Genomic DNA, 23,975 nt, shown 5'->3' with positions numbered 1-23,975 from the left:
TAAATATTCAGGTTTCTCAGGTGATGGGTGGAGCCATTGAGCTCCCAAGCATTTATGTCTTGTCTTCAGCTGCCTGTGCAGGTAGAGAAAAACCATCTGGTGAGGGCAGGGTTAGGTGGGTCTGACCTCAGGGCAGGGCTTGTTATGGCCAGTATGGGGATGGGGTGCTTCTCAGGCCAATGGGATTATGTTCAAGGGGAATTATGGCTGCCTCTGTTGTGTCATACAGGTCACCAGGGAAGTGGGGGAGAGCCCACAATAACGGCCTCACCCAGCTCCCACACAGCTAGCAAGGCCAGCCTCACTCCTGTTGTGCCCCACTAATAGCACCAAGTTTATATCCAGGCAGCCAGCCTACAGGGCTGCACTCTTGTCCCAGGGTATAAGCCTCTCCATTAAGAAAGCAAGCAGGGCTTTCTGGCCTCACCCCTTCCCAGCAGGATGGGGAATGCCTGCAGGGTTCTTCCCATTGCTGCTTTTACTTTTATATTTTGCTTAGCTCCCTAAATTCATTTCAGCTCTAGGTAAAGTTAAATCCTTCTACCGTGATCAGGATTTTCAGGTTCCCCAGTGGGGATATGTGTTTGGAGGCTGACTTTTCCCCTTCTCACACTTTGAGAACTGTAGTGGCACGCTGCTTCTTTAAAAGGGTCTGTGAATTCTTTCGGTTTTCCTGGTGTGTTCTTGCAGTGGTTCTTGGAGCAAAAGTTCACAATGTGAGTCTCCACACACTGTTCTGTCTGTCCAAGTGGTAGTTCCACATTAGTCCTGTCTCCTATCTGTTAGATTTTAAATCTCTTGCTCACTTTTACTTTACATTTGCTTGGAATATCTTTTTTCACCCCTTTACCTTGGGTTTATATGACTCATTTTGTGTTAGATGAGTCTCTTGGAAACAGCAATATTCCATTCATGAGTTGATTTTTTTTTTAATCAATTTTTTAATTGCGACAATCAATATCTTTTAAGTGGAGCATTTAGGTCATTTATGTTAACATTACTATTGAGATGTGAGGTATGGCTTCATTCATCATATTAATTGTTCCCTAGATACTTTGTTTTTTTTCTTGTGTTATTGTTTTATAGGCCCTGAGTTTTATGCTTTCAAGAGGTTCTATTTGGTATATATTGAGCTTTTGTTTCAAGATTTAGAACTCCTTTTAGCATTTCTTGTAGGGTTGGTTTGATAGTGAAAAATTCCCTCAGCAATTATTTGTCTGAAAGTGACTATTTTTCCCTTACTTTTGAAACTTAGTTTTGCTGGATATAAAGTTCTTGGCTGACAGTTATTATGTTTAAAGAGACTAAAGATAGGACCCCAATCCCTTCTGGCTTGTATGGCAGGAACTCTGCTGAGAGTTCCTGCTGCTTTAGTGTCACTCCTCTTAGAATTGTTTCATATTAACTTTATTATTGTTGTTATTATTTTTTGAGATGGAGTCTGGCTCTGTTGCCCAGGCTGGAGTGCAGTGCACAATCTTGGCTCACTGCAACCTCTGCCTCCTGGGTTCAAGTGATTCTCCTGCCTCAGCCTCCCAAGTAGCTGGGATTACAGGAGCCCACCAACATGCCCAGCTAATGTTTGTATTTTTAGTAGAGACAGGGCTTTGCTATGATAACCAGGCTGGTCTTGAACTCCTGACCTCAGATGACCCACCCACTTTGGCCTCTGACAGTGCTGGGATTATAGGTATGAGCCATTGTGCCTGGCCTCATGTTAACTTTAGATAGCCTGTTGGCTGACTGTATGCCTTTATGATGACCTTTTTGCAATGAATCTTCTAGGAGTTCTTTGTGCTTCTTATATTTGTATATATCTAAATCTCTAGCAAGGCCTGGAAGTTTTCCTCAATTATTTCCTTACATAAGCTTTCCAAACTTTTTCCTTTCTCTTCTCCCTCAGGAACACCAATTATTCTTAGCTTTGCCTATTTTATATAATCTCATATTTCATGGAGACTTTGTTTCATTTTTCAAATTCTTTTTTTTTTTTCCCTCGATTGGGTTCGTTCAAAAGCCTTGTCTTCAAGCTCTGAAATTCTTTCTTCTACTTGTTCTAGTCTACTGTTAAAACTTTTCACTACATTTTGTAATTCCCTAAATGTGTCCTTCATTTCCAGAAGTTCTGATCTTTCTTTCTTTCTTTCTTTCCTTCTTCTTTCTTTCTTTCTTTCCTTCTTTCTTCCCTCCCTCCCTTCCTTCCTTCCTTCCTTCCTTCCTTCCTTCCTCCCTCCCTCCCTCCCTCCCTCCCTCCCTCCCTCCCTCCCTTCCTTCCTTCCTTCCTTCCTTCCTTCCTTCTTCTTTCTTTTCTTTTCTTTTCTTTCTTACAGGGTTTTCCCATGTTGCTCAGGTTGGTCTTGAACTCCTGAGCTCAGGTAAATGGCCTGCCTCCACTTCCCAAAGTCCTGGGATTACAGTTGCAAGCCACTTCACCTGGCCTGGTTTTTCTTATCTATTTCTTAGAAAATGTTTCTTTATATCCTGGAATTTTTAAAAAAAATCCTTTATGTTGGTTTTCACATTTCTCTGGAATCTCCTTGAGTAGCTTAATAATAAGCCTTTGGGATGCTTTTTCTGGTATTTCAAATATTTCATCTTGATTTAGATCCATTGCTGGAGGACTAGTGTAATCTTCTGTGGCTATTGTAGAGCTGTTTTATCATATTACCAGAATTATTTTTCTGGTTCCTTCTCATTTGGGTAGACTATCTTTCCTAATTATTCTTGAATTTATTTTTTATTTGACTTTTTATAAAATTTCTTTTTCCCTTTCTTAAGGATGTGATTTTAATGTTTATAGTTTATTGCAGCCTAATTTGGCTCTTGGTGATTTCAGGGGTGATGACTCTATATGAGTTCCTTGGTTATAGAGAGTCTTTGATAACTGTCTCTGATGCTGGTTGTAGTAGCAGTGTGCTCAATGTGTGAGCACATTCATTGTCTCCTATAGGGTTGGAATCTCTTAAAGCTTATCTTATTCCTTTGTGGTATGCATTCATTCATTTATTCCCCACTATTTTATTTACTAGGTTGACTATTTTAAGCTTCAGGCCAGTAGGGTAGGTATCCTGGGATAGAAACCTGTTGTGGCTAAAGCAGTTGGGTAAATGCAATAGCTAATGGTGGGCAGAGGTCACAGCCTTGACATAGGTGGCTGGGGAAGCTCTCAGTAGAATGCACTGAGGTCTTACCAGGGGGAAGGGTGTGAGCCATCTCAGCTCCCTTGCCAGTTCAGCAGGGAAGCTATCTCTCCAGACTCATTTGTGACCCAGTGATCCAGCTCTTTATCAGACGGGCATTTCTTTATCTGCAGGAATGTTGATGTTCTGAGTAGAGAAGAGTTGTGACTCTACCTCTTATGCAAGCCTGAACCTGGCAGACCTCCTGTGGGAATGCAGTCACTATGAAGTGTTCCAGAAAGGCTGCACACATGCTGAGCTCCTGTGGGAGAAGGCCTAACTGTCTGCAGTGGTGAACGAGGGGGAAAAGAAGTCCCCTTCTCCAAGACCCTTTATGAGCACCAGGGCTGCCTGACTATTGGCGTAGAGCTGCAGATTTTCCCCACTGAGCCCAGCACTGCAACTGCGCCTCTGCTAAAAGAAATTTCCCACTAGTGGAAAGATCTGGGACTCAAGGCCTGCTTGTCCCAATTCTTTATCTTAGGGGGTGTTCCTTTGATATGGTGCACTTCCCCTTCCCCTAGGAGTAGCCGTCCCTGAAAGGCAGATTACTGTGAATGCTGTTGCTCCTCTGGGTCTGGCTACCCAGTGGGACTGCCTCACTTCAGACTGGTGCTGGAGAATGTCTGCAAAGAATCAGTGATGTGACATGACCTCAGGTCTTTCAGTAGTGGGTGCCAGCACTAGCTCTGATGGGGATGGCCGGGGAGTGACGTAAACTCTATTAAGATTGCTTGGATATAGATAGCCTTAGTATGTTAGCTTTCTCAAATGCGAATTGTAATAGTAATGAACCTGTCATATGGACAGATTCAGGACCTCCTGGATAGCCAGAGTGGCACAGGCAGTGGTGATGTACAAGGTTTTTCCTTCCTGGGCACAATGTTGTTTTACCTGGAGATGCTGTAATGGACTGTTGTTGATTGGCCTCCAGCCAGGAAGTGATGCTTACAAGAGAGCACCAGCTGTGGTAGTAGTGGGATTTTTGCTTGCCTTATGTTACCCAGGGAAGGTACTCTGGTTTCTCAGGTGATGGGTGGGGCCAAAAAGCTCCCCAAAAGTTTTGTCTTTTGTGTTAAGCTACCAGTGTGGGTGGAGAGGCAAAGCCAGGTGGGGGCTCAGTCAGGTAGGTCTGTGCTCTGACTCCCTACATGCAGGGGAAGTGGTGGCCCTTGTGGGAGTCAGGAGGTGGTTCTCTGGCCTCGGGGGTAATGTTCCAGAGAGGAACGCAGCTCCCTCTGCCACACAGAACAGTCATGCAGGGAGTGGGGAGTAGTAGGTAGCAGTAAGCCCTACCCAGCTCCCACGCTCTTGGTAAGGCAGATCTTACAGCTCGGAACTCAGAACTGCCCCAGGATATAAGCCTTCCCCATGGAGACAGCAACTGCCCTTCCCAGTCTGTGGGCAAAGCCAGGGCGCCTAGCTCCTGCACTCATGGCTGCAGTACACTTCCCACTCGTTACCTAGTTCTGGTCAAGGGATTTTTTCCCCCCTTGAGGTTATATCATGAAACTCAGTTGAGGGCTTAATTCTGCAGCCACTGCCTGAGTTAGCTGGCAGACTTCCATGAGGTCCCCTGTGGGGCAGAATGTCTTTCCTCAGTCTACCTTGGAGACTGGGAATGCATGCAATGCTCTTCCCAATGCTGCTCCTGCTTTTGTATTCCTCACCACTCCCTAAATCAGTTTCTGTGCTGGGTGGGATTAAGGCCTTTCTCTATGGCCTGGATTTCCAGGTTCCCTGGTGGGGATGTATATCTTGGAGGCAGTCTCTCTCCCTCTCACACTTGGGGGACTTAAAGTTTTTTGCCTGGTTCATGGGGTAGGCTTCAGCCTGCCACTTCTTTTAAAGGGTCTGTTGATTTTTGAGGTTTCCTAAGTTCCTGTGTTGCTTCTTTGGAAAAAAAGTTCCCAGAATGAGTCTTTACACATTATTTTGTCTTTCCTAGTGGGAGAGGCATGGTAACACTGCCTCCAGTCTGCCATCTTGGAAAAAAAACTTCCCTGCATACATATATATATTTTATATGTGTATGTGTGTGTGTGTGGGGGGGGTATGTGTATGTATGTGTGTGTGTGTCTGTGTGTGTGTGTGTATTTGTATATGAAGTCTCGCTCTTTCACGTAGGCTGGAGTGCCATGATCTTGGCTCACTGCAACCTCCAGCTCCCGGGTTCAAGTGATTCTCCTGCCTCAGCCTCAGCCTCCAGAATAGCTGGGACTACAGGTGCCTGCCACCACGCCTGGCTAATTTTTTTATATTTTCAGTAGAGACAGGGTTTCACCTTGTTAGCCAGGATGGTCTTGATGTCCTGACCTCGTGATCCACCTGCCTTGGCCTCCCAAAGTGCTGGGATTACAGGCATGAGCCACCACACTCAGCCATATGAATTTAGATTTTTAGACTTTTTTCCCTATTGCTATCTGCTGGGTATTTTTCATTATCCTCCTGCCTCATTTCCATGTCCCAGGGCAAGGCTTCATGGGAGGTAGTGGGCAGAATTCTGTGCAGTGGCAACTTAGAAGCCAATTCATGATGACTGCATGTGGAACATCCTGAAGGGAAAGGCCATACATATGCCAATTATGATACTACCTTTTGCAGGAGAAAGCCCACTTGTCCTTAACTTAGATCTTAGTCACTTGCCATATTTTCGGTTAAAATCTTTACAGTATAGTTTTAGCTTGAGCCTTAGGCCCTCCAGAATAAATTATTTATAGGAAAAATAGTTTTAACCTTTGGGGTGAATAGTTTTCAATGTTCTACTTAGGAGTTTTAACTTTAAAGCCATTTAAAATTTCAAAGTAGGAGAGTTAACATTTATTAGACTTTTTATCTTAGGAAGATATTCTGATGTCAATGCATAGAGTAAATTAGAAGAGATAGGAGTTAGATTATCATTTACTCAGCCAACATTTGTTGAAAATGTACATGTGTTTGGCTTGTGTAAGACAATGGAAATGTATAGATGGAAAACGTAGTCCCTGCATCTTACAGTCAGTTAGGGGGAGACAGACAATTATACTATGTCATAATTTTATTTAATTAGCAGTGTGTTAAAAGTAATATACTTTGGATGGAAACACAGAAGAAACACTTCAGAATTATTTCAGGGAAGCCTTCTTAGAGTAAGTGATAAATGAGTTCTTTCTAAAAAGCAAGTAGGCATTAATCAGGCAAAGAAGATAGGAAATATTTTTATGTACCTTTCTAGGCAGAGAGAAGAGCACTTCTGTATATACTAGTTAAGGGTTTAATTTAATTATCAAGGTGAGAATTAATGAGTGATATTTAAGAAGTAGAGTGTGTAGCACTTGGTGACTGAACACTGATTTTAAGGTTTTCTTTCTTTCTTTTTTTTTTTTTTTTTGAGATGGAGTCTCACTTTGTCACTCAGGCTGGAGGGCAGTGGTGCAATCTTGGCTCACTGCAACCTCTGCCTCCCAGGTTCAAGTGATTCTCCTGCCTCAGCCTCCTGAGTAGCTGGGATTACAGGCACAAGCCACCACACCTGGCTGATTTTTGTACTTTTAGTAGAGATGGGGTTTCACCATGCTGGCCAGCTCAGTCTCTAGGTGACCCATCTGCCTCAGCCTGCCAAAGGGCTAGGATTATAGGTGTGAGCCACTGTGCCTGGCTGATTATAAGGTTTTCAGCCTGCCTTGATGATTGGGAAATATTGCCGTCATAGCAGGTATAGTGAACACTAAGGAGGTAGAGTTGGGCAAGTGATACTCAGTTTTGGATCTGTGGATTTTGAGGTACAGTGTGGGTTATTCTTGTGGGTGTGTTATATTATGCATCTTGGGAAATTGATGTCAGTTTATAAGTGACGTTAGGGCTAGAGATTGAGATTTGGGATTCTCCATCCATACAAGGAGCAGCTAAAATTCAAGTCCATGGGTAAGATGTCAAGAAAAACTGTGGAATGGAGAAGGACAAGAGAACTAGGGAAAGAATTTGGAGAATAAGTTGATAACTGTTTTCTTTTAAGCTAGAATCTAAATAAGGAATTTTAGGTTAGTTCCACCCATTCCCCTTTACCCCCCACTCCCTCCCCTCCCCACCAGCATTCTATTTCAAGGAGAGAAAAGGATAAATAAGAAGGAAATAAACATTTGTTAGGAGTTGATTATTGAAATCCCAAGGCACTGGAAGACTGCCTAGGGTCTTATAGCAACGCAAAATCAACAACAACACAAAGAGTCAAATGTAAATTTCATTTTGTTTAATTGTCAAGATAGGAAGATTTTTAGCAGGAGGATTGCAAGCAAAAGTTTAATGAATTAGTAAATTAGTTAGAATGCCCCTCAGAACTCCAGGTAATTAAGACTTTACTTTGTAAACTTTTGGTTTTAGTTTGTATCTGTTTCATTTTTCATATGTAAATTATGTATATTCAGAGTGCCCTTGATTTGTAAGAAGTATATCCAATTTTCTCATGTGGAATATGTTACATAAAAGATTAAGTCTGGGCATGGTGGCTCATGCCTGTAATCTCAGCACTTTGGGAGGCTGAGGTGGCTGGATGACCTGAGGTCACGAATTTGAGACCAGCCTGGCCAACATGGTGAAACCCCATCTCTACTGAAAAAAAAAAAAAAAAAAAAAAAAATCAGCTAGACATGGTGGCATGTATCTGTAATCCCAGCTACTAGGGAGACTGAGGCAGGAGAATTGCTTGAACCCAGAAAGTGGAGGTTGCATTGAGCTGAGATCATGGCACTGCACTCCAGCCCAGTAACAGAGTGAGATTCTGTTTAAAAAAAAAAAAAAAAAAAAAGAAAGATTAAAGATTAAATACTTCTACTAAAAAAAGAACAGATAGGCTATCATAGTCAAGGAGATGTGAATTTCTTATTTTTTAGAGACCTCACTTGATTTCAGATCTCTTAGACCAAGTACATGCAGAATTTAGAAGTCAGAGAGAAAAAGAAACCAAACTGCTAAAAAATGGGAAGGGAAATAACTATATAGCCATTTTATTATTATAGAAACTACTAAATGGGTGTTTCGTGGACTGTGGTAAGGAAATGCTATGGCATTTTCCAACTCAGCCTTACTCTCTAAGTATCTCTTATTTCAAAGCTAACCACTTCGGTTAGCTTTGAAATTTTCACTTAAGTACAGCAACAACAACAACAACAGCTATTGTTTATCAAGAACAATGCCAGGCATTCTACATAGATTATCTAATTTACTCTTCATAACATTCTTGCAAATAGTGGTGGTTAAAAATGATCATAAAAGCTGTAATTTGTCAAATGCTTAATATGTTCCAAGCATTGCCCCAAGCATCGCATTATGTACTTTTTGCTTTTTGTTGTTGTTTTGTTTTGTTTTTTCTTTTTTTGAGACAGAGTCTTGCTCTGTTGCCCAGACTAAAGTGCAGTGGCATCATCTCGGCTCACTGCAACTTCTGCATCCTGGGTTCAGGCAGTTCTCCTGCCTCAGCCTCCTGAGTGGCTGGAACTACAGCTGCCTACTATCGCACCTGACTAATTTTTGTATTTTTAGTAGAGACAGGGTTTCACCATATTGGCCAGGCTGGTCTTGAACTCCTGACCACAGGTGATCCACCTGCCTCTGCCTCCCAGAGTGCTAGGATTAGAGGCATGAGCCACCACGCCCAGCCCATTGTGCTATGTATTTAATCTACTCGTATTAATTTATTCTTTATAGAAACTGTGTTTTTGTTTGTAAGTAGACATCTTTTTCTTCTATGAGATTCAGAAGAGTTAAGCAACTTGCCTTATGTCTAAACTGCTGCTAGCAAGACAGGATTTAAACTTAGCCTTTGATTCTAAGACCTGTATTTTTTGCATTTTACTTGCTGCTTCACTGTCATTTCAACTGGGTGGCAATGGGGAACATTGACCTCCCTGGAGCTTATGACTGGTAACCAAGCAGTGTCACTAAAGTAACATGAAGCAAAAAATTTAGGGCCACCTTGAACCAGAGCTGTCTCAGTCTGTACAGACCCCTTTTCAGAGTATGAGTGCCACCTGCTGGAAGGTTATAATGAATCTGATGTGCTTATAAAGAGCAGCTTCCAAAAGGCCTGTCATAGATATGAAAGTGTCAACTTCCAAATACTAATTCTTAAATTACAGTTTTAGGTGTACTGGAACATTTTGGAATTAGGCAAATCTCCTATTTGCCATAAAACACAGTACTTCATTTACCTTCAGTTCTTTGGAAAGGGGGAAGAGGTGTTATACATTTTAAAAAATGGTAGTGCTTTCTAAAATAAAGTCGGTGATACTGTTCTCACCAAGGGGAAAGATTGATGTTCAAATGAATCACACTATTACTTAAAAGAGATCAAACAAGAATAGAACGATTGTTTTACTTTGAGACAGTGAGTTATTGAAGTATGAGAGGACCTTTCCATTCAGAATACTCTTGAAAAAGAAGTCAGGGACCCATGGGGGCATCATAGACTTGGAGAACAGAAAGTGAAAAGGGAAGAAAGATATGTAGATAAAAATACAAATGGATTCTGGAATTTTTAATTTAGCACAGACCCTTAAATTGAGTCAGGATCTAGAGAAAGTTTAGAATTCGAACTGTAGATTATTTTGTTTAGGACAGTGAAAGGTGGACACTTTAACTACTTATATGCCTTGAAAGGGGATCACATAAAATATTGGCATGTTCATTGAAATTCTTCCATTAGGCTCCAGTGGGATCATGTTACTAGGCTGTGAGTATCTGGCACGGAAGATGTTACCATGTAATATGAGACACAGGAAAATCATGGTCTGCTTAACTGCTGTTGAAATATGATTACACATATTTGTAGTTGCATGATGTCATGGTGAACAAATATTTGTTAGATGAGAGATTAAAGTCTGTTGGTAAAATCTGATCTTACCAAGAGATAGGGAAAGTACAAGTATGGCCATCTCCTTCTTTCACTGTGTCCCTTTTCAGATAACCACATAAAAAGAAGCTGAGGTAGTATGATAGTGTCTTGTTTTGGTAGGTGAATTTCTGGAAAGCTGCCTTTTGGTGTGTGTATGTATTGGTTTTTAAATTATAAGAGTAATGCTCATTGTAGAAAACTTGTAAAATAGAAAAAATAGAAAGAAATATAAATTACACATAATCTCACACCCAGAAATAACTATTGTTAATGTTTTGGCATATTTTTGTTTTTTTGTTTTGTCTTGTTTTGAGACAATCTCAGTCAGGCACCCATGCTGAAGTGCAGTGGTAAGATCTTGGCTCACTGCAACTTCTGCCTCACAGGTTCAAGTGATTCACCTGCCTTAGCCTCTCTAGTAGCTGAGACTACAGGTGTATGGTACCATGCTCAGCTAATTTTTGTATTTTTAGTAGAGACGAGTTTTGCCATGTTGACTAGGCTGATCTTGAACTCCTGACCTCAAGTGATCTGCCCACTTTGGCCTCCCAAAGTGCTGGGATTATAGGTGTGAGCCACCATACCCAGCCTATTTTCTGTTTTATAAATATATCTCATTTATTTATTTGTTTATTTAGAGACAGAGTCTTGCTTCGTTGCCCAGGCCAGAGTGCAGTAGCACAATCTGTGCTCACTGCAACTCTGCCTCCCAGGTTCAAGCAATTCTCTTGCCTCAGCCTCCTGATAAACTGGGATTACAGGCATGCACCACCACACTTGGCTAATTTTTGTATTTTTTTTTTTGAGACGGAGTTTCGCTCTTGTTACCCAGGCTGGAGTGCAATGGTGCAATCTCGGCTCACCGCAACTTCCACCTCCTGGATTCAGGCAATTCTCCTGCCTCAGCCTCCTGAGTAGCTGGGATTACAGGCATGCGTCACCGTGCCCAGCTAATTTTTTGTATCTTTAGTAGAGACGGGATTTCACCATGTTGACCAGGATGGTCTCGATCTCTTGACCTTGTGATCCACCCGCCTTGGCCTCCCAAAGTGCTGGGATTACAGGCTTGAGCCACTGCACCTGGCCAAATTTTTGTGTTTTTAGTAGAGACAGAGTTTCACCACGTTGTCCAGGCTGGTCTTGAACTCTTGGCTTCAAGTGATCTGTCTACCTCGGCCTCTCAAAGTGCTGGGATTATAGGCATGAGCCACTGCACCTGGCTGCCACCTTCTTCTTTTTTTTTTTGGTAAGAGCCAGAGTCTCACTCTGTCACCCAGGCTGGAGGACAGTGGTGTGATCATAACTCACTGCAGCCTTGAACTCCTGGGCTCAAGCAGTCCTCCCACTTCAGCCTCCCTAGTAGCTGCTCCACCACACCTGGATAACGTAATTTAATTTAATTTTTGTAGAGACAAGGCTCTTGCTGTGTGACCAGACTAGTCTCAAACTCCTGGCCTTAAGTGATTCTCCTGCCTTGGCCTCCCAGAGTGCTGGGATTTACAGGTGTGAGCCACTACATTCAGCTTATTTAACTTTTTGAATGAAGGAACCAAGCTAATATTATAGCCCATTCAAAGGAGAAACTTTAAAACAGATACACGTACAGATCAGAAATATTGACGGCAAAACCAGCTTCTTCCACTACTGGGGAGGCAAGTCAGTGAACTTCTACCAGACAGCACAGAATTTGTATGGCTATAGGTGAGAATTACTCTGCATTGTTAACAGTTATCTGTAATGCACAGAGTTGTAAAATAGCTTCTATAGAATCAAAGTCAGATAACTGAAAGGATGTGCCCTTAACGATGCATTTTTTTCCATTGGATTACAAACCATTTTTCTACCTGGGTTACTAGAAAGCTTTCGGTTTTCTACAGTTTCTTTAGAATTGTAGACAAGGGATACATAGTTATAGTATGTTTGAAAGTGTTATTACTTGCCGAAAGGTAAAGGTGCAGAATGGTGGTTACGATTTTAAATAGAAAGGCTAGAGAAGACTCACTGAGGAGGAGATGTTTGAGAAGAGTTAAAGTAGATGAGGGTTTGCCTGAGTAATTGAATGATGGAGTTGCTATTAACTGAGGTGGGGGAAGAGCCGTTGGCATAGAGGGTACTGGAGGTCCTGGAATGGAGGGCAGTGGAGGTAGAGAGCACCCCCTCAGTTTTTGCCTTTAGGCATTCAAATGGAGCTGTTGAGGCAGCTGGATATGCACAGCTGGAGTTCAGGGGAGATGAGTGGACTAGAGGTAAACATTTGGGAGTTAATACATATGGGTGACATTTAAGGCCCCCAGACCAGATGAGATCACTTAAAAGAGCTCTTTCAGTGCGTCAGGCATTATGCTAGTCCCTAGGAATATAGAAATAAATTTAAAAGATGGCTCACACCTGGAATCCTAACATGTTGGGAGGCCAAGGCAGGAGGATCAGTTGAAGCCAGAAGCTCAAGACCAGCCTACGCAACAAAGTGAGACCCCATTTCTACAAAAAAATTAAAATATTAGCTGGGTGTGGTTGCTTGTACCTGTAGTCTTAGCTGCTAAGGAGGCTAAGGAAGAAGGATTACTTGAGCCCAGGAGTTTGAGGCTGCAGTGAGCTGTGATTGTGTCACTGTACTCCAGCCTGGGAGACAAAGTGAGATCTTGTCTCAGAATAAGTAAGTAAAAATTGTCTTTGTCTTCAAGAACCTTATGGTCTAATGCCGAAGGAGTGCAGGGGAGAGATGCAAACAGTTGAAACATTGTAAGATACACTAATATAATTCAGTGAGGCCAAATCTGAGAGTCATGAAACATGTACAGAAGGTAGTCAAAGTGTGGTACCTTTTCTAACAGCTGGCTTTTCTACTGACCATTTACCCTAGCATCTTGCCAGTGATACTAGAGAACCTCACTGGGGACACTTACGCATAGCTTACAAGACTCCTTTTCTATGGTCTTTGCCTCGTCTCTTGCTTTGATTCCTTAAACCTGTTCATAGTGACAGGTGATCTATTAAGGAATTTTGGTGTATCACTCCTAGCTGTAGAGTGAAAGGTGAATTAGAAGAAGGAACAGAATAGATGCAGGTAACATTAATTTGCTATTTCTTTGCCTTGGTCTGCCTTCATGTTGATATTTAGTGACTCATAGAAACTTGTAGGGTAAAAAAGCATAAGAGGTACACAGAAATAGAAAGTGCAGATTGATGCTCTAGAAAATGCAAATTTGGGAATTAGGAAAGAATTTCTAGTAAATTCATGTAGTTGTAAACTTTATACTCTTCCCTTTTATACAGGCAGACCTTGGAGATATTCCAGGTTTGGTTCCAGACCACTGCAGTAAAGCAAATATTGTAATAAAGCAAGCCACTCATTTTTTTTGGTTTCCCAGTAAAGTCATATTTATTATACTGTGGTTTATAGTACAAATATACACTACTATAAGGGTATAATAGCATTATGTATAAAAATGTATATATCTTAATTAAAACATACATTATTGCTTTAAAAATGCTAATGATTATCTGAGCCTTCAGTGAGTCATAATCTTTTTGCTGGTGGATGGTCTTGCCACAGCGTGGATGGCTGCTAACTGATCAGAGTGGTGGTTGCTGAAGCTTGGGGTAGCAATATTTTTTTATTTTGGGACGAAGTCTCACACTGTCTCATGGGCTGGAGTACAATGGCGTGATCTTGGCTCGCTGCAACCTCCATCTCCTGGGTTCATGTGATTCTCCTGCCTCAGCCTCCCGAGTAGCTGGGATTACTGGCAGATACCACCACACTCAGCTAATTTTTTGTATTTTTAGTAGAGACGGGATTTCAGTGTGTGGCCAGACTGGTCTTGAACTGCTGACCTCACGATCCACTTGCCTCAGCCTCCCAAGGTGTTGGGATTACAGACATGAGCCACCGTACCCAGTGGCAATTTCTTAAAATAAGACAACAATGCAATTTTCTGCATCAATGAACTCTTCTTTCCTTGAAAGATTTCTCTGTAACATGCAATGCTGTTTGATAGCATTTTACCCATAGTAGAACTTTCAGAATTTGAATCAGTACTCTCAAACCCTGCCATTGCTTTATCAACTAAGTTTATGTAATATTCTAAATTCTTTGTTGTTATTTCAGCAGTGCTCACAGCATCTTCACCAGGAGTAGGTTCTGCCTTAAGAAATCACTTTCTTTGCTTGTCCATAAGAAGCAGCTCCTCATCCATTCAGGTTTGGTCATGAGATGGCAGCAATTCAATTAATATCCAAACTCTACTTCTAATTGTTATTCTCTTGTTTTTTCTGTCATATCCCATTTGCTTCCTCCTCAAAATCTTGATATCTTGAACCCCTCAAAATTATTCATGAGGGTTGGAATCAACTTTTTCCACATTCCTGTTAATGATGCTTTGATCTCATTGAAGGAATCATCACTGTTCTTCATGGCATTTAGAATGGTGAATCCGCTCTGCAAGGTTTTCCATTTACTTTGCCCAGATCCATCAGAGGAATCAAAACCTATGGCAGCTATAGCTTTATGAAATGTATTTGTTAAATAATAAGACTTGGAAGTCAGAATGACTTATTGGTTCATGGGCGCAGAATGGATGGTATGTTAGCAAACATGAAAATAACATTAATCTCTTTGTACATCTTCATCAGAGCTTTTGGGTGACCAAGTGCATTATTATTGGGCAGTAATCTTTTGAAAGGAGTCTTTTTTCTAAGTAGTCGGTCTCAACAGTGGGCTTAAATGTTTGGTAAGCCATGCTGTCAACAGATGTGCTGTTATCTAGCACATGTGGAGTAGAGTTAGCATAATTCTTAAGGATCCTAGGATTTTCAGAATGGTAAATGAGCATTGGCTTCAACTTCAGATCACCAGCTGCATTAAACTCTAGTAAGATAGCCTGTGCTTTGAAGCTTTGAAACCAGGCATTGACTTCTCTGTAGCTGTGAAAGTCCTACATGGCATCTGTTTCCAATAGAATTCTCTTTTGTCCACATTGAACATCTGTTGTTTAGTGTAGCCGCCTTCATCAGTGATCTTAGCTACATATTTTGAATGACTTGATGGATCACCTTGCACTTTTATGTCATAGAGGCAACTTCTTTTTTTTTTTTTTTATTTTTTTTTTATTTTTTATTGGATTTTAGGTTTTGGGGTACATGAGCAGAGCATGCAAGACAGTTGCGTAGGAACACACATGGCAGTGTGCTTTTCTTTCCTTCTCCCCTTCACCCGAGGAAACTTCTTTTCTTAAGTCTCATGAACCAACCTCTGTTAACTTCAGCCTTTTCTTCTGCAGCTTCCTCACCTCTCTCAGCCTTCCCAGATTGAAGAGAGGTAGGGCCTGGCTCTGGATTAGGCTTTGTTTGAAGGTAATGTTGCAGCTAGTTTGATCTTCTATCCAGACCACTAAAACTTTCTCCATATCCGCAATAAGGCTGTTTGCTATTTTATCATTTGTGTGTTCAACAGAATAGAACTTTTAAATTCCTTCAAGAACTTTTTCTTTGCATTCACAACTTGGCTAACTGGTGCAAGAGGCCTAGCTTTCAGCTCATTTTAACTTTTGGCATGCCTTCTTCAGTAAGCTCAATCAGTCTAGCTTTCGATTTAAATCAAGAGATATGTGAGATTCTTCCTTTCACTTAAACGGTTAGAGGCCATTGTGGTTTTCTTAATAGGCCTGATTTGAATATTGTTGTTTCTCACACAATTGAGAGGCCTGAAGAGAGGGAGAAAGATGGGGGAACAGCTGGTGGGTGAGGCAGTCAGAACACACACACAACATTTATAGGTTAAGTTTGCTGTCTTATGTGGGTATGATTTGTGGTGCTCCAAAACAATTACAGTAGTGACATCAAAGATCACTGATCACAGATCACTGTAACAGATGTACCAATACTGAAAAAGTTTTAAATGTTGTATGAATTACCAAAATGTGACACAGAGACATTAAGTGAGCTTCATGCTGTTGGAAAGATGGTGCCAGTAGACTTGGTTGATGCAGGGTTGCCACAAAACCTTCTACTCCTGAAAAACACAGTATTTGTGAAGCAATGAAATAACTATTTTTATGACATATTGAAAGGTGACCTAGGCCAGGTGCAGTGGCTTACCCCTCTAATCCCAGCACTTTGGGAGGATTGCTTAAGGCCAAGAGTTCGAGACCAGCCTGGACAACGTAGTGAGACTCTATCTCTACAAAAAAAGTTTTTGTTTGTTTGTTTTACAAAAGTGACGTATATAGTGGTTCCTCAAAAAATTAAACATAGAATTACCATAGGATCTGGGTATATGAATAAAGGAATTGAAAGTAGGGACTCAAATGGTTATTTATACACCAATATTTAAGGGAACATTATTCATAATAACCAAATGGTAGAAACAACCTAAATGTTTATTGAGGGACAAATGGACAAGCGAAATGTGGTCTATACATACAATGTAATAGTATTCAGCTTTCAATAGGAATGAATTTCTCGTACATGCTACAAACATAGATGAACCTTGAAGACATTATATTATGTGATAAAAGGCAGACACGAAAAGGCAGATACATACCAAGAACATTCAAATTCATAGAGTCATAAATTAGGATAATGGTTATCAGGAGCTGGGGAGAGGGGGCAACCTGGAGATATTGTTTAATGGTATAGATTTTCATTTTGGGTTGATGAAAATGTTCTGGAAATATACAGTATGATGATGGTTGTACTTAATCCTGCTCAACTAGTATAAGTAGTGTGATTAAGTAAGTATACTAAGTATATTTAGTATACTTAGAAATGGTTGAAATAGTAAATTTTGCATTGTGGATATATTTTACCACAATAAAAAAGGTGATCTAGAAATACCATGCTACTATAAAAAAAGATTATTTTTATTTTTTTCTTTAATTTTTTTTGTTGCTCAATCACTTCTTACCTGAAAGAAGTATTTCTAATATTGATATTATCCTAATATTGAGAGATTTCCAAGATAGAGTAAGGGTAATTTTAAAAAAAAAAAGTGAAGAGCAGTGTGTATATTATGCTACCTTTTGTGTAAACAATGGAGGATAAAATATATATTCATATTTTTATTTGCAGTAAGAAACATTACAAGGATAAATAAGCAATTAATAAAAGTTGTTACCTCCAGGGAGGCAAGGGGAGTTGTAGTGAGACATTTCAGTATATATCCTTGTGTGTACTTTTGATTTTTGAACCATATAAATGTACTATCTAGTTAAAGTAGTTTTTTAGCAGAGGAGTTAAAATGAATTTATTCTAGAGGGGTCAACAATTGGAAGTCACAGAGAATGTAGTTTTTTTAAAGGTGTTGATTAAATATTGCTACTGTGACATCCACTTTCCCAGACAAGCGAGGTCCAGGAGTCAGGGATCTGTGTGCCACTGTTGGGTGTTTCAAAAGCCTGGTTTAGATGCAGAAGTGAAGTTCTACTTTCCCATCTACTTCAGGCTGCAAAGAGAATGTATTTTGTGTAAGGAATAAAGGCAAACTCTAAGTTCATCAACATCGAGGAGTCAGAAAGGACACGGTCATTGTGCCCAGGGTGAGGTCTCATACTAGGGTCTAAGTGCTTTTAAAGGCTGGCCGTGGCAATGGGGTCATTAAAAACAGTACTTGCCAGAGCCAGAGAGCCGGAAGTGTTCAAAATGGTAAATTCTCTAGATATAGCCCTATATCCCCACAAAATACAGCTTTCTCTTATCCCATCATTAATTAGGAGCATATTATGTCTAACACTTACATCTGAAGCAAGAAGCAGGCTGTATTATATTTCTTAGGCAATAGCAAGAGACAGCAGCTGCGTACTGCCTAATTGCTCTTCCCACAAAAAGGAGTAGGACTGTTTTATCTTCCCTGATCATTTTCCTTCTGGCTTTTCCTTTCCCACCTAAACCCAACAGGAAATACCGATAGATCCCTGAGGTAGGCTGCAAAAAGTAGAAGGCCAGTTAGGGCCAGCCCAGCCTAGCCCAGCCCAGCCTAGCCCAGCCCAGCCCAGCCCATCCTAGCTCCTAATTTCTTAGCTATGTTCCAGGGCATATAGGTTAGAGGCAGAATCCAGGGAGTCACATCCTAGAATGAACATAGATGACCAGAAAGAGCTGAGGTACAGAGCCAAAATAAGAGGATTGAAGAACTAGGACATCTGTAATCGAAAATAGTAAAGAAACAGGAAACTGAAAAGTAGGCTAGAAAAATCCCAGAGTTGAAATTCAGATGATTTTTACATGATTTCAGCACAGGCACTCAAGGTGCATTTTACTTACTTAAGTTTATTAAAATTGGCTGGGCACAGTGGCTCACACCTGTAATCTCAGCACTTTGGGAGGCCAAGGTGGGCGGATCACCTGAGGTCAGCAGTTCAAGACCAGCCTGGCCAACATTGAGAAACTCCGTCTCTGCTAAAAATACAAAAATTATCTGGGTGTGGTGGCGCACACCTGTAATCCCAGCTACTCGGGAGGCTAAGGTAGGAGAATTGCTTGAATCTTGGAGGCAGAGGTTGCAATGAGCTGAGATTGCACTCTAGCCTGGGCAACAGAGCAAGACTCTGTCTCAAAAAAAAAAAAAAAAAAAAGTTACTAAAGTTACTAGAATGGGTAAGCGGTTTATTTTTCTCTGCCTCATTGTTCTATTTATAGGTCTGTCTTCCTTACCACACTGTGGGAATTGAAGACATGAATTTTAGCTGTAGTGGAAAAAGCATGGACTTTGCGATCAGGCGGATCTATTTAAGTACAAACCCCTTCTCTTTCTAGCTGTTTGACTTTGGTCAGGTTATTTTTATCACATGTAGCCTTGGGTTCTGTGTGCATCATAAAATTGTTCTAAGGATTAGGTGAGAGAAAAACATTTGTATGTAATCATCTTGCACATAGAAAATACTCAAGGGAAGTTTTCTGTTTCCCTTTTTGTATCTTCCACAGAGCTTTACATTTAAAAGGCATTCAAAATATTTATTAAATTGAGTATGTTTCTCTTTACATATGAAATCTGAACCCTGGTTAAGGACAGCCTGAGGCAGGCATATTTCTAAGGCTTTTACCTTGAGCAATAATGTCATTGTTGCTAAATATTTTATCAGGCAGCTGTCTGTTATGTGCAAAGTGCTTGCTGCTCTGGTCTCTCTTTCCTCCACATCGTCAGAGTCCAGCTTAAAGCTTTTACTTTGTTAAGGCCTATTCCTTTTTTTCTATTTACAAGACCTATTCTTAACTTCAATGTTTATAAGTGGGCATGACATCATTCCCTTATACTCACTACTCTTTAAAAAACCCTCAACTACACACTCTAGGGACGGATAAGTATAGGGATTGTTAAATATCTTTCCTTGTTTTGTCACATATTTCTTGAGTACTAATACTGTGCTAGGGTAGATATAAGCAGTATTAATATGTAATTCCTGCTTCTCAAGGAACAATTTCTCTAGTAAAAAAAAGATGCATGTACAAAAATGTAATTAATTATTTAATGGTATGATTGACTTTTGTTTACTGTTTTACATTATACCATTTAAAACCCTATTTTTTAAAAACACATTCCTGCTTACAGTCTCTGACAAGAAAGTAAAACAAAACAAAACAAAGCAAAGCAAAACAAAACAAAACAAATACACCCATACGCATAGAAAAAGGATTGGAGGCCGGATATCATGGGTCATGCCTGTAATCCTAGCACTTTGGGAGGCCAAGGAGGGAGGATCAAAAGGTCAGGAGATTGAGACCATCTTCCATCTTGGCTAACATGGTGAAACTCCATCTCTACTAAAAATACAAAAAATTAGAAGGGTGTGGTGGCATTCGGTGGTAGTCCCAGCTACTTGGGAGGCTGAGGCAGGAGAATCGCTTGAATCCAGGTGGCGGAGGTTGCAGTGAGCTGAGATCACGCCATTGCACTCCAGCTTGGACAACAGAGTGAGACTGTCTCAAGAAAAAGAAAAAGGAAAAGGATTGGAAAGATTTTGACAGAGCTTATCCCTGAGTAGAGGTATTTGGGGGGGGTGTTTTTTCTTTCATTTTGCTTACCTGTATTCTCTAAATTTTCAGAAATTTCATTTTGAAGTTATAAGGCATTCATCATTTCCCCCTTCTTGCTAACATGATAGTGACCCCTCTCTTTCTCTTGCATTCAGCTTTTGCGAGAATTGAAGCACCCTAATGTGATCGCATTGCAGAAGGTGTTCCTTTCTCACAGTGACAGGAAGGTATGGCTGCTGTTTGATTATGCAGAGCATGACTTGTGGGTAAGTATACTCTCACTGTATTTATATATATATATATATATATATAAAACATATATACCTATATATTTTATATAGGTATGGAGCATATTTATATACAATATATATTGTTAATGCACAGAAAGGAAAGCTTGCTCTGTTAGCTGTATTTCAAAATAAATATAAACATAAATGTTGAATTTGAAGAATTTAAGCAATAAACTAACATTTTACTGAGAAGATGGTATTTGTACTATTTAGAAATTTTACTTCAGAAAATTTTAATGAATGGGAGACTATACTTTCATGCAAGTAATTAATGGCAATTTACTAATATGTATAGTGAAAATTACTTTATTTTGTGATGATTATGGTAGTTCAGATTTAACCAGGTATGTACCTGTAAAGTTTCTCTTCCCAAGTTAAGATCAACCTCTTGAAGCTTTTGCCATTTAAAAATGGCTGCATCAAACAGAAGTACATGTATGGCTTTGCAAATTTTAAGGATGTTTTATCAGTGTATGAAAGAAGCAAAAAATTCTTAATTTCTATCTTTTCAAATTAGGACTCAGAATATTTAAACACTTTATCTGAGGAACTGCTCAAAGTAACAAAATTCAAATCCAGCAATAAGTTCAAATTATGGATAATTAATTTAGCATCACTACACTTGGCTGATTTTTCAAAGTTTTTTTATAGAGACAAGGTCTTGCCATATTGCCCAGGCTGGTCTTGAATTCCTGGGCTCAAGCGATCATCCTACTTTGGCCTCTCAAAGTGTTGAGATAACAGGCATGACCCATCGCACCCAGCCTGTTTTGTTTGCTTGTTTGAAACAGGGTCTCACTCTATCTCCCAGGCTGGAATGCAATGGCACAATTATGGTTCACTGCAGCTTTGACCTCCTGGGCTCAAGTGATCTTCCTGCCTCAGCCTCCCAAGTAGCTAGGACCACAGGTGCTTGACCACAGCTGGCTAGTGAATTTTGATTCAATATAATGTGGTTTATCATCTATATAAGATAAATATGGTGAAACATAACTTTACACAGAATCAGGTCTTAAAGAAACTTTCAGAGTGTATGCCCTTATAGCAGATATGGACAAGAAGTTCTAGTGTGTTTTTCTCAGTTCTTTTCGTGGATATTCATAGACGTTGTATTTTCCTCATTTTTCTCTATTTCCCTGTGTGTCAACCAAAGCTTACTTGATAGTGTAGGTACTTTACTTTGAACATCAGTGGCATTATGAAAGAAGATGTAGAACATTGGACTAGTCAGGTCCTGTAGAACTGTACTGTCCAACACCATATTTTAAAATAAATATAATCATAAATGTTGATTTTAAATAATTTAAGGAATAAACTGACATTTTTCTGAGAAGTTACTATTTGTAATATTTAAAAATTTCACTTCAGAAGTATCTGAAGTGCACATATTGATTTTACCTTTCTTTTTTTTTTTTTTTTGAGATGGAGTATTGCCCAGGCTGGAGTGCAATGGCACAATCTCAGCTCACTGCAACCTCTGCCTCCTGGGTTCAAGTGATTCTCCTGCCTCAGTCTCCTGAATAGCTGGGATTACAGGCATATGCCACCACGCCCAGCTAGTTTTGTATTTTTAGTAAAGATGGAATTTTCTTTATGTTGATCTTGAACTCCTAATCTCAGGTGATTCGCCTGTCTTGGCCTCCCAAAGTGCTGGGATTACAGGTGTTAGCCACCACACCTGGTCTCTCTTTTTTTTTTTAAATACAGCTGTTAAAAAGTTGAAAGTTATACATGTGGCTCCCAGTGTATTTCTACTAGAAATCACTGCTATAGTATAAACTCTAATTTTCTATTATTTCTTAAATCAATGTTATTACTAAACAGTTTAAAACAAAATAAGAAAGCTGTATAAATAGCTTAATCATTTTATATACCATTTGGTCTTTTTTTTTTTTTGAGATGGAGTCTCGCTCTATCACCCAGGTTGGAATGCACTGGTGTGATCTTGGCCTCAGCTCACTGCAGCCTCTGCAAGCCACTGTGGCAGCCAGCACCATTTGGTCATTTTAAAGTTATTGGAGCACTGTTGACAACTTCATCAGTATTGCTTGCGGAGAGTTTTGATGGCCCTCAGTGTCCATTTTGTGTCTTGGACAGAGGCAGGAGTAGGGTAGGGATGGAGGTGGTGGAGGTGGGAACACAGGGGAGGCAAGTAGCATTTTTTTCCATTTAGTACAGTGTTTTTATAACCCACAATATAACATATGGATATAAAAATTTGAATGTGACGATCCAGTTGTAGGTATTTCAGTGGGATTGAATTTCCCATTTTTTCTCTCTCCTCCTTTTTAGCAATTTCATATTTATATTAATTCCCAGGAATATATTCAAATTTATTCTGTACCAAACTAAGATGGAACTTTTCCAATAATTAAAATATACACCTGATCAGTGATGTTATCCAAATGAGCTAAGTGCTTTTTATAGAAAAGATTTACAGTTTTCCTTTCTTTTTTTAATCTTTCATTCTATGAGTAAGAAATATAAATACTTTTTGTAGGCAGCTGTTTCAGTATCAGTCCTTCTTATGTTTCAGTCCTATTTAATGAAAATCTTAATAGTTTCAGTTAATTTAGTCATTATAACCCCTCTCTAACACAGTCACATTCACCCTCAAAATAGATTCAGTTTTCGTTGAACTTATTCAAATTTTTTTCTTGGTGTCATTATTGGCCTTTAATAAGTAATTTTAAAATATAGAGCATTTTTTATAGCATTGATTGTGTTTTATTGGCAAAGATATTATCAAAGACTATATTATGTTTTTTTTTAATTTTTAGCATATTATTAAGTTTCACCGTGCATCAAAAGCAAATAAAAAGCCCATGCAGTTGCCAAGATCTATGGTTAAATCATTACTTTACCAGATTCTTGATGGTATTCATTACCTCCATGCAAATTGGGTGCTTCACAGAGATTTGGTAAGTATTTTTCTTTTAAATTAGTCAATATGTTTTTCCCTCCTCTTTTAAAAAATATATTTTCTTCTTGGTACCATTATACTAAAACATTAATTATAGAAAAACTTGAAGATATACATAAGCAAAAAAGAAGATAAAAATCACCCATAAACCTATAATCAAAAGATTAACGCTAGTAATATTTGGTGTATATTATTCCATTATATTTACACATAGCTGTAAAATATCAGTGTGAATTTTTTTTTAAATTTTTATTTTATTTTAGGTTTTGGGGTACATGTGCAGAACATGCAAGACAGTTGCATAGGTACACACATGGTAGTGTGTTTTGCTTCCTTTCTCCCCTTCACCCACATTTGGTGTTTCTCCCCAGGCTATCCCTCCTCAGCTCCCCCCCCCCGCTGGCCCTCGCCCTTTCCCCCCAATAGACCCCGGTGTTTAGTACTCCCCTCCCTGTGTCCATGTGTTCTCATTTTTCATCACCCACCTATGAGTGAGAATATGCGGTATTTCATTTTCTGTTTTTGTGTCAGTTTGCTGAGAATGATGTTCTCCAGATTCATCCATGTCCCTACAAATGACACAAACTCATCATTTCTGATTGCTGCATGATATTCCATGGTGTATATGTGCCACATTTTCCCAATCCAATCTATCATCAGTGGGCATTTGGGTTGATTCCAGGTCTTTGCTCTTGTAAACAGTGCTGCAATGAACATTCGTGTGCATGTGTCCTTATAGTAGA

The 23,975-nt window shown here is 39.8% G+C and overlaps 1 protein-coding gene across 8 annotated transcripts in view; it reads left to right on the top strand.

The window, feature by feature from the left end:
- Window positions 1-23,975, top strand: part of CDK19 (cyclin dependent kinase 19) — a 211,267-nt gene that overhangs the window by 125,318 nt on the left and 61,974 nt on the right. For 5 of the 8 annotated variants that reach the window (XM_035296518.3, XM_054254330.2, XM_035296524.3 and 2 more), the window contains 2 exons: window positions 20,175-20,285; window positions 23,090-23,230. The exons of 1 other annotated variant lie outside the window; for it this stretch is intronic. In XM_035296518.3, coding sequence (XP_035152409.1) covers window positions 20,175-20,285; window positions 23,090-23,230 — 252 coding nt within the window. The remainder of the gene's footprint in view (window positions 1-20,174; window positions 20,286-23,089; window positions 23,231-23,975) is intronic. 2 more of the 8 variants (XM_054254329.2, XM_078369947.1) reach the window with 1 other exon arrangement.

This window comes from Callithrix jacchus, chromosome 4, assembly GCF_049354715.1.
Source record: "Callithrix jacchus isolate 240 chromosome 4, calJac240_pri, whole genome shotgun sequence".
Taxonomy (NCBI): Eukaryota; Metazoa; Chordata; class Mammalia; order Primates; family Cebidae; genus Callithrix; species Callithrix jacchus.
This window is presented reverse-complemented; position numbering and strand designations above follow the sequence as displayed.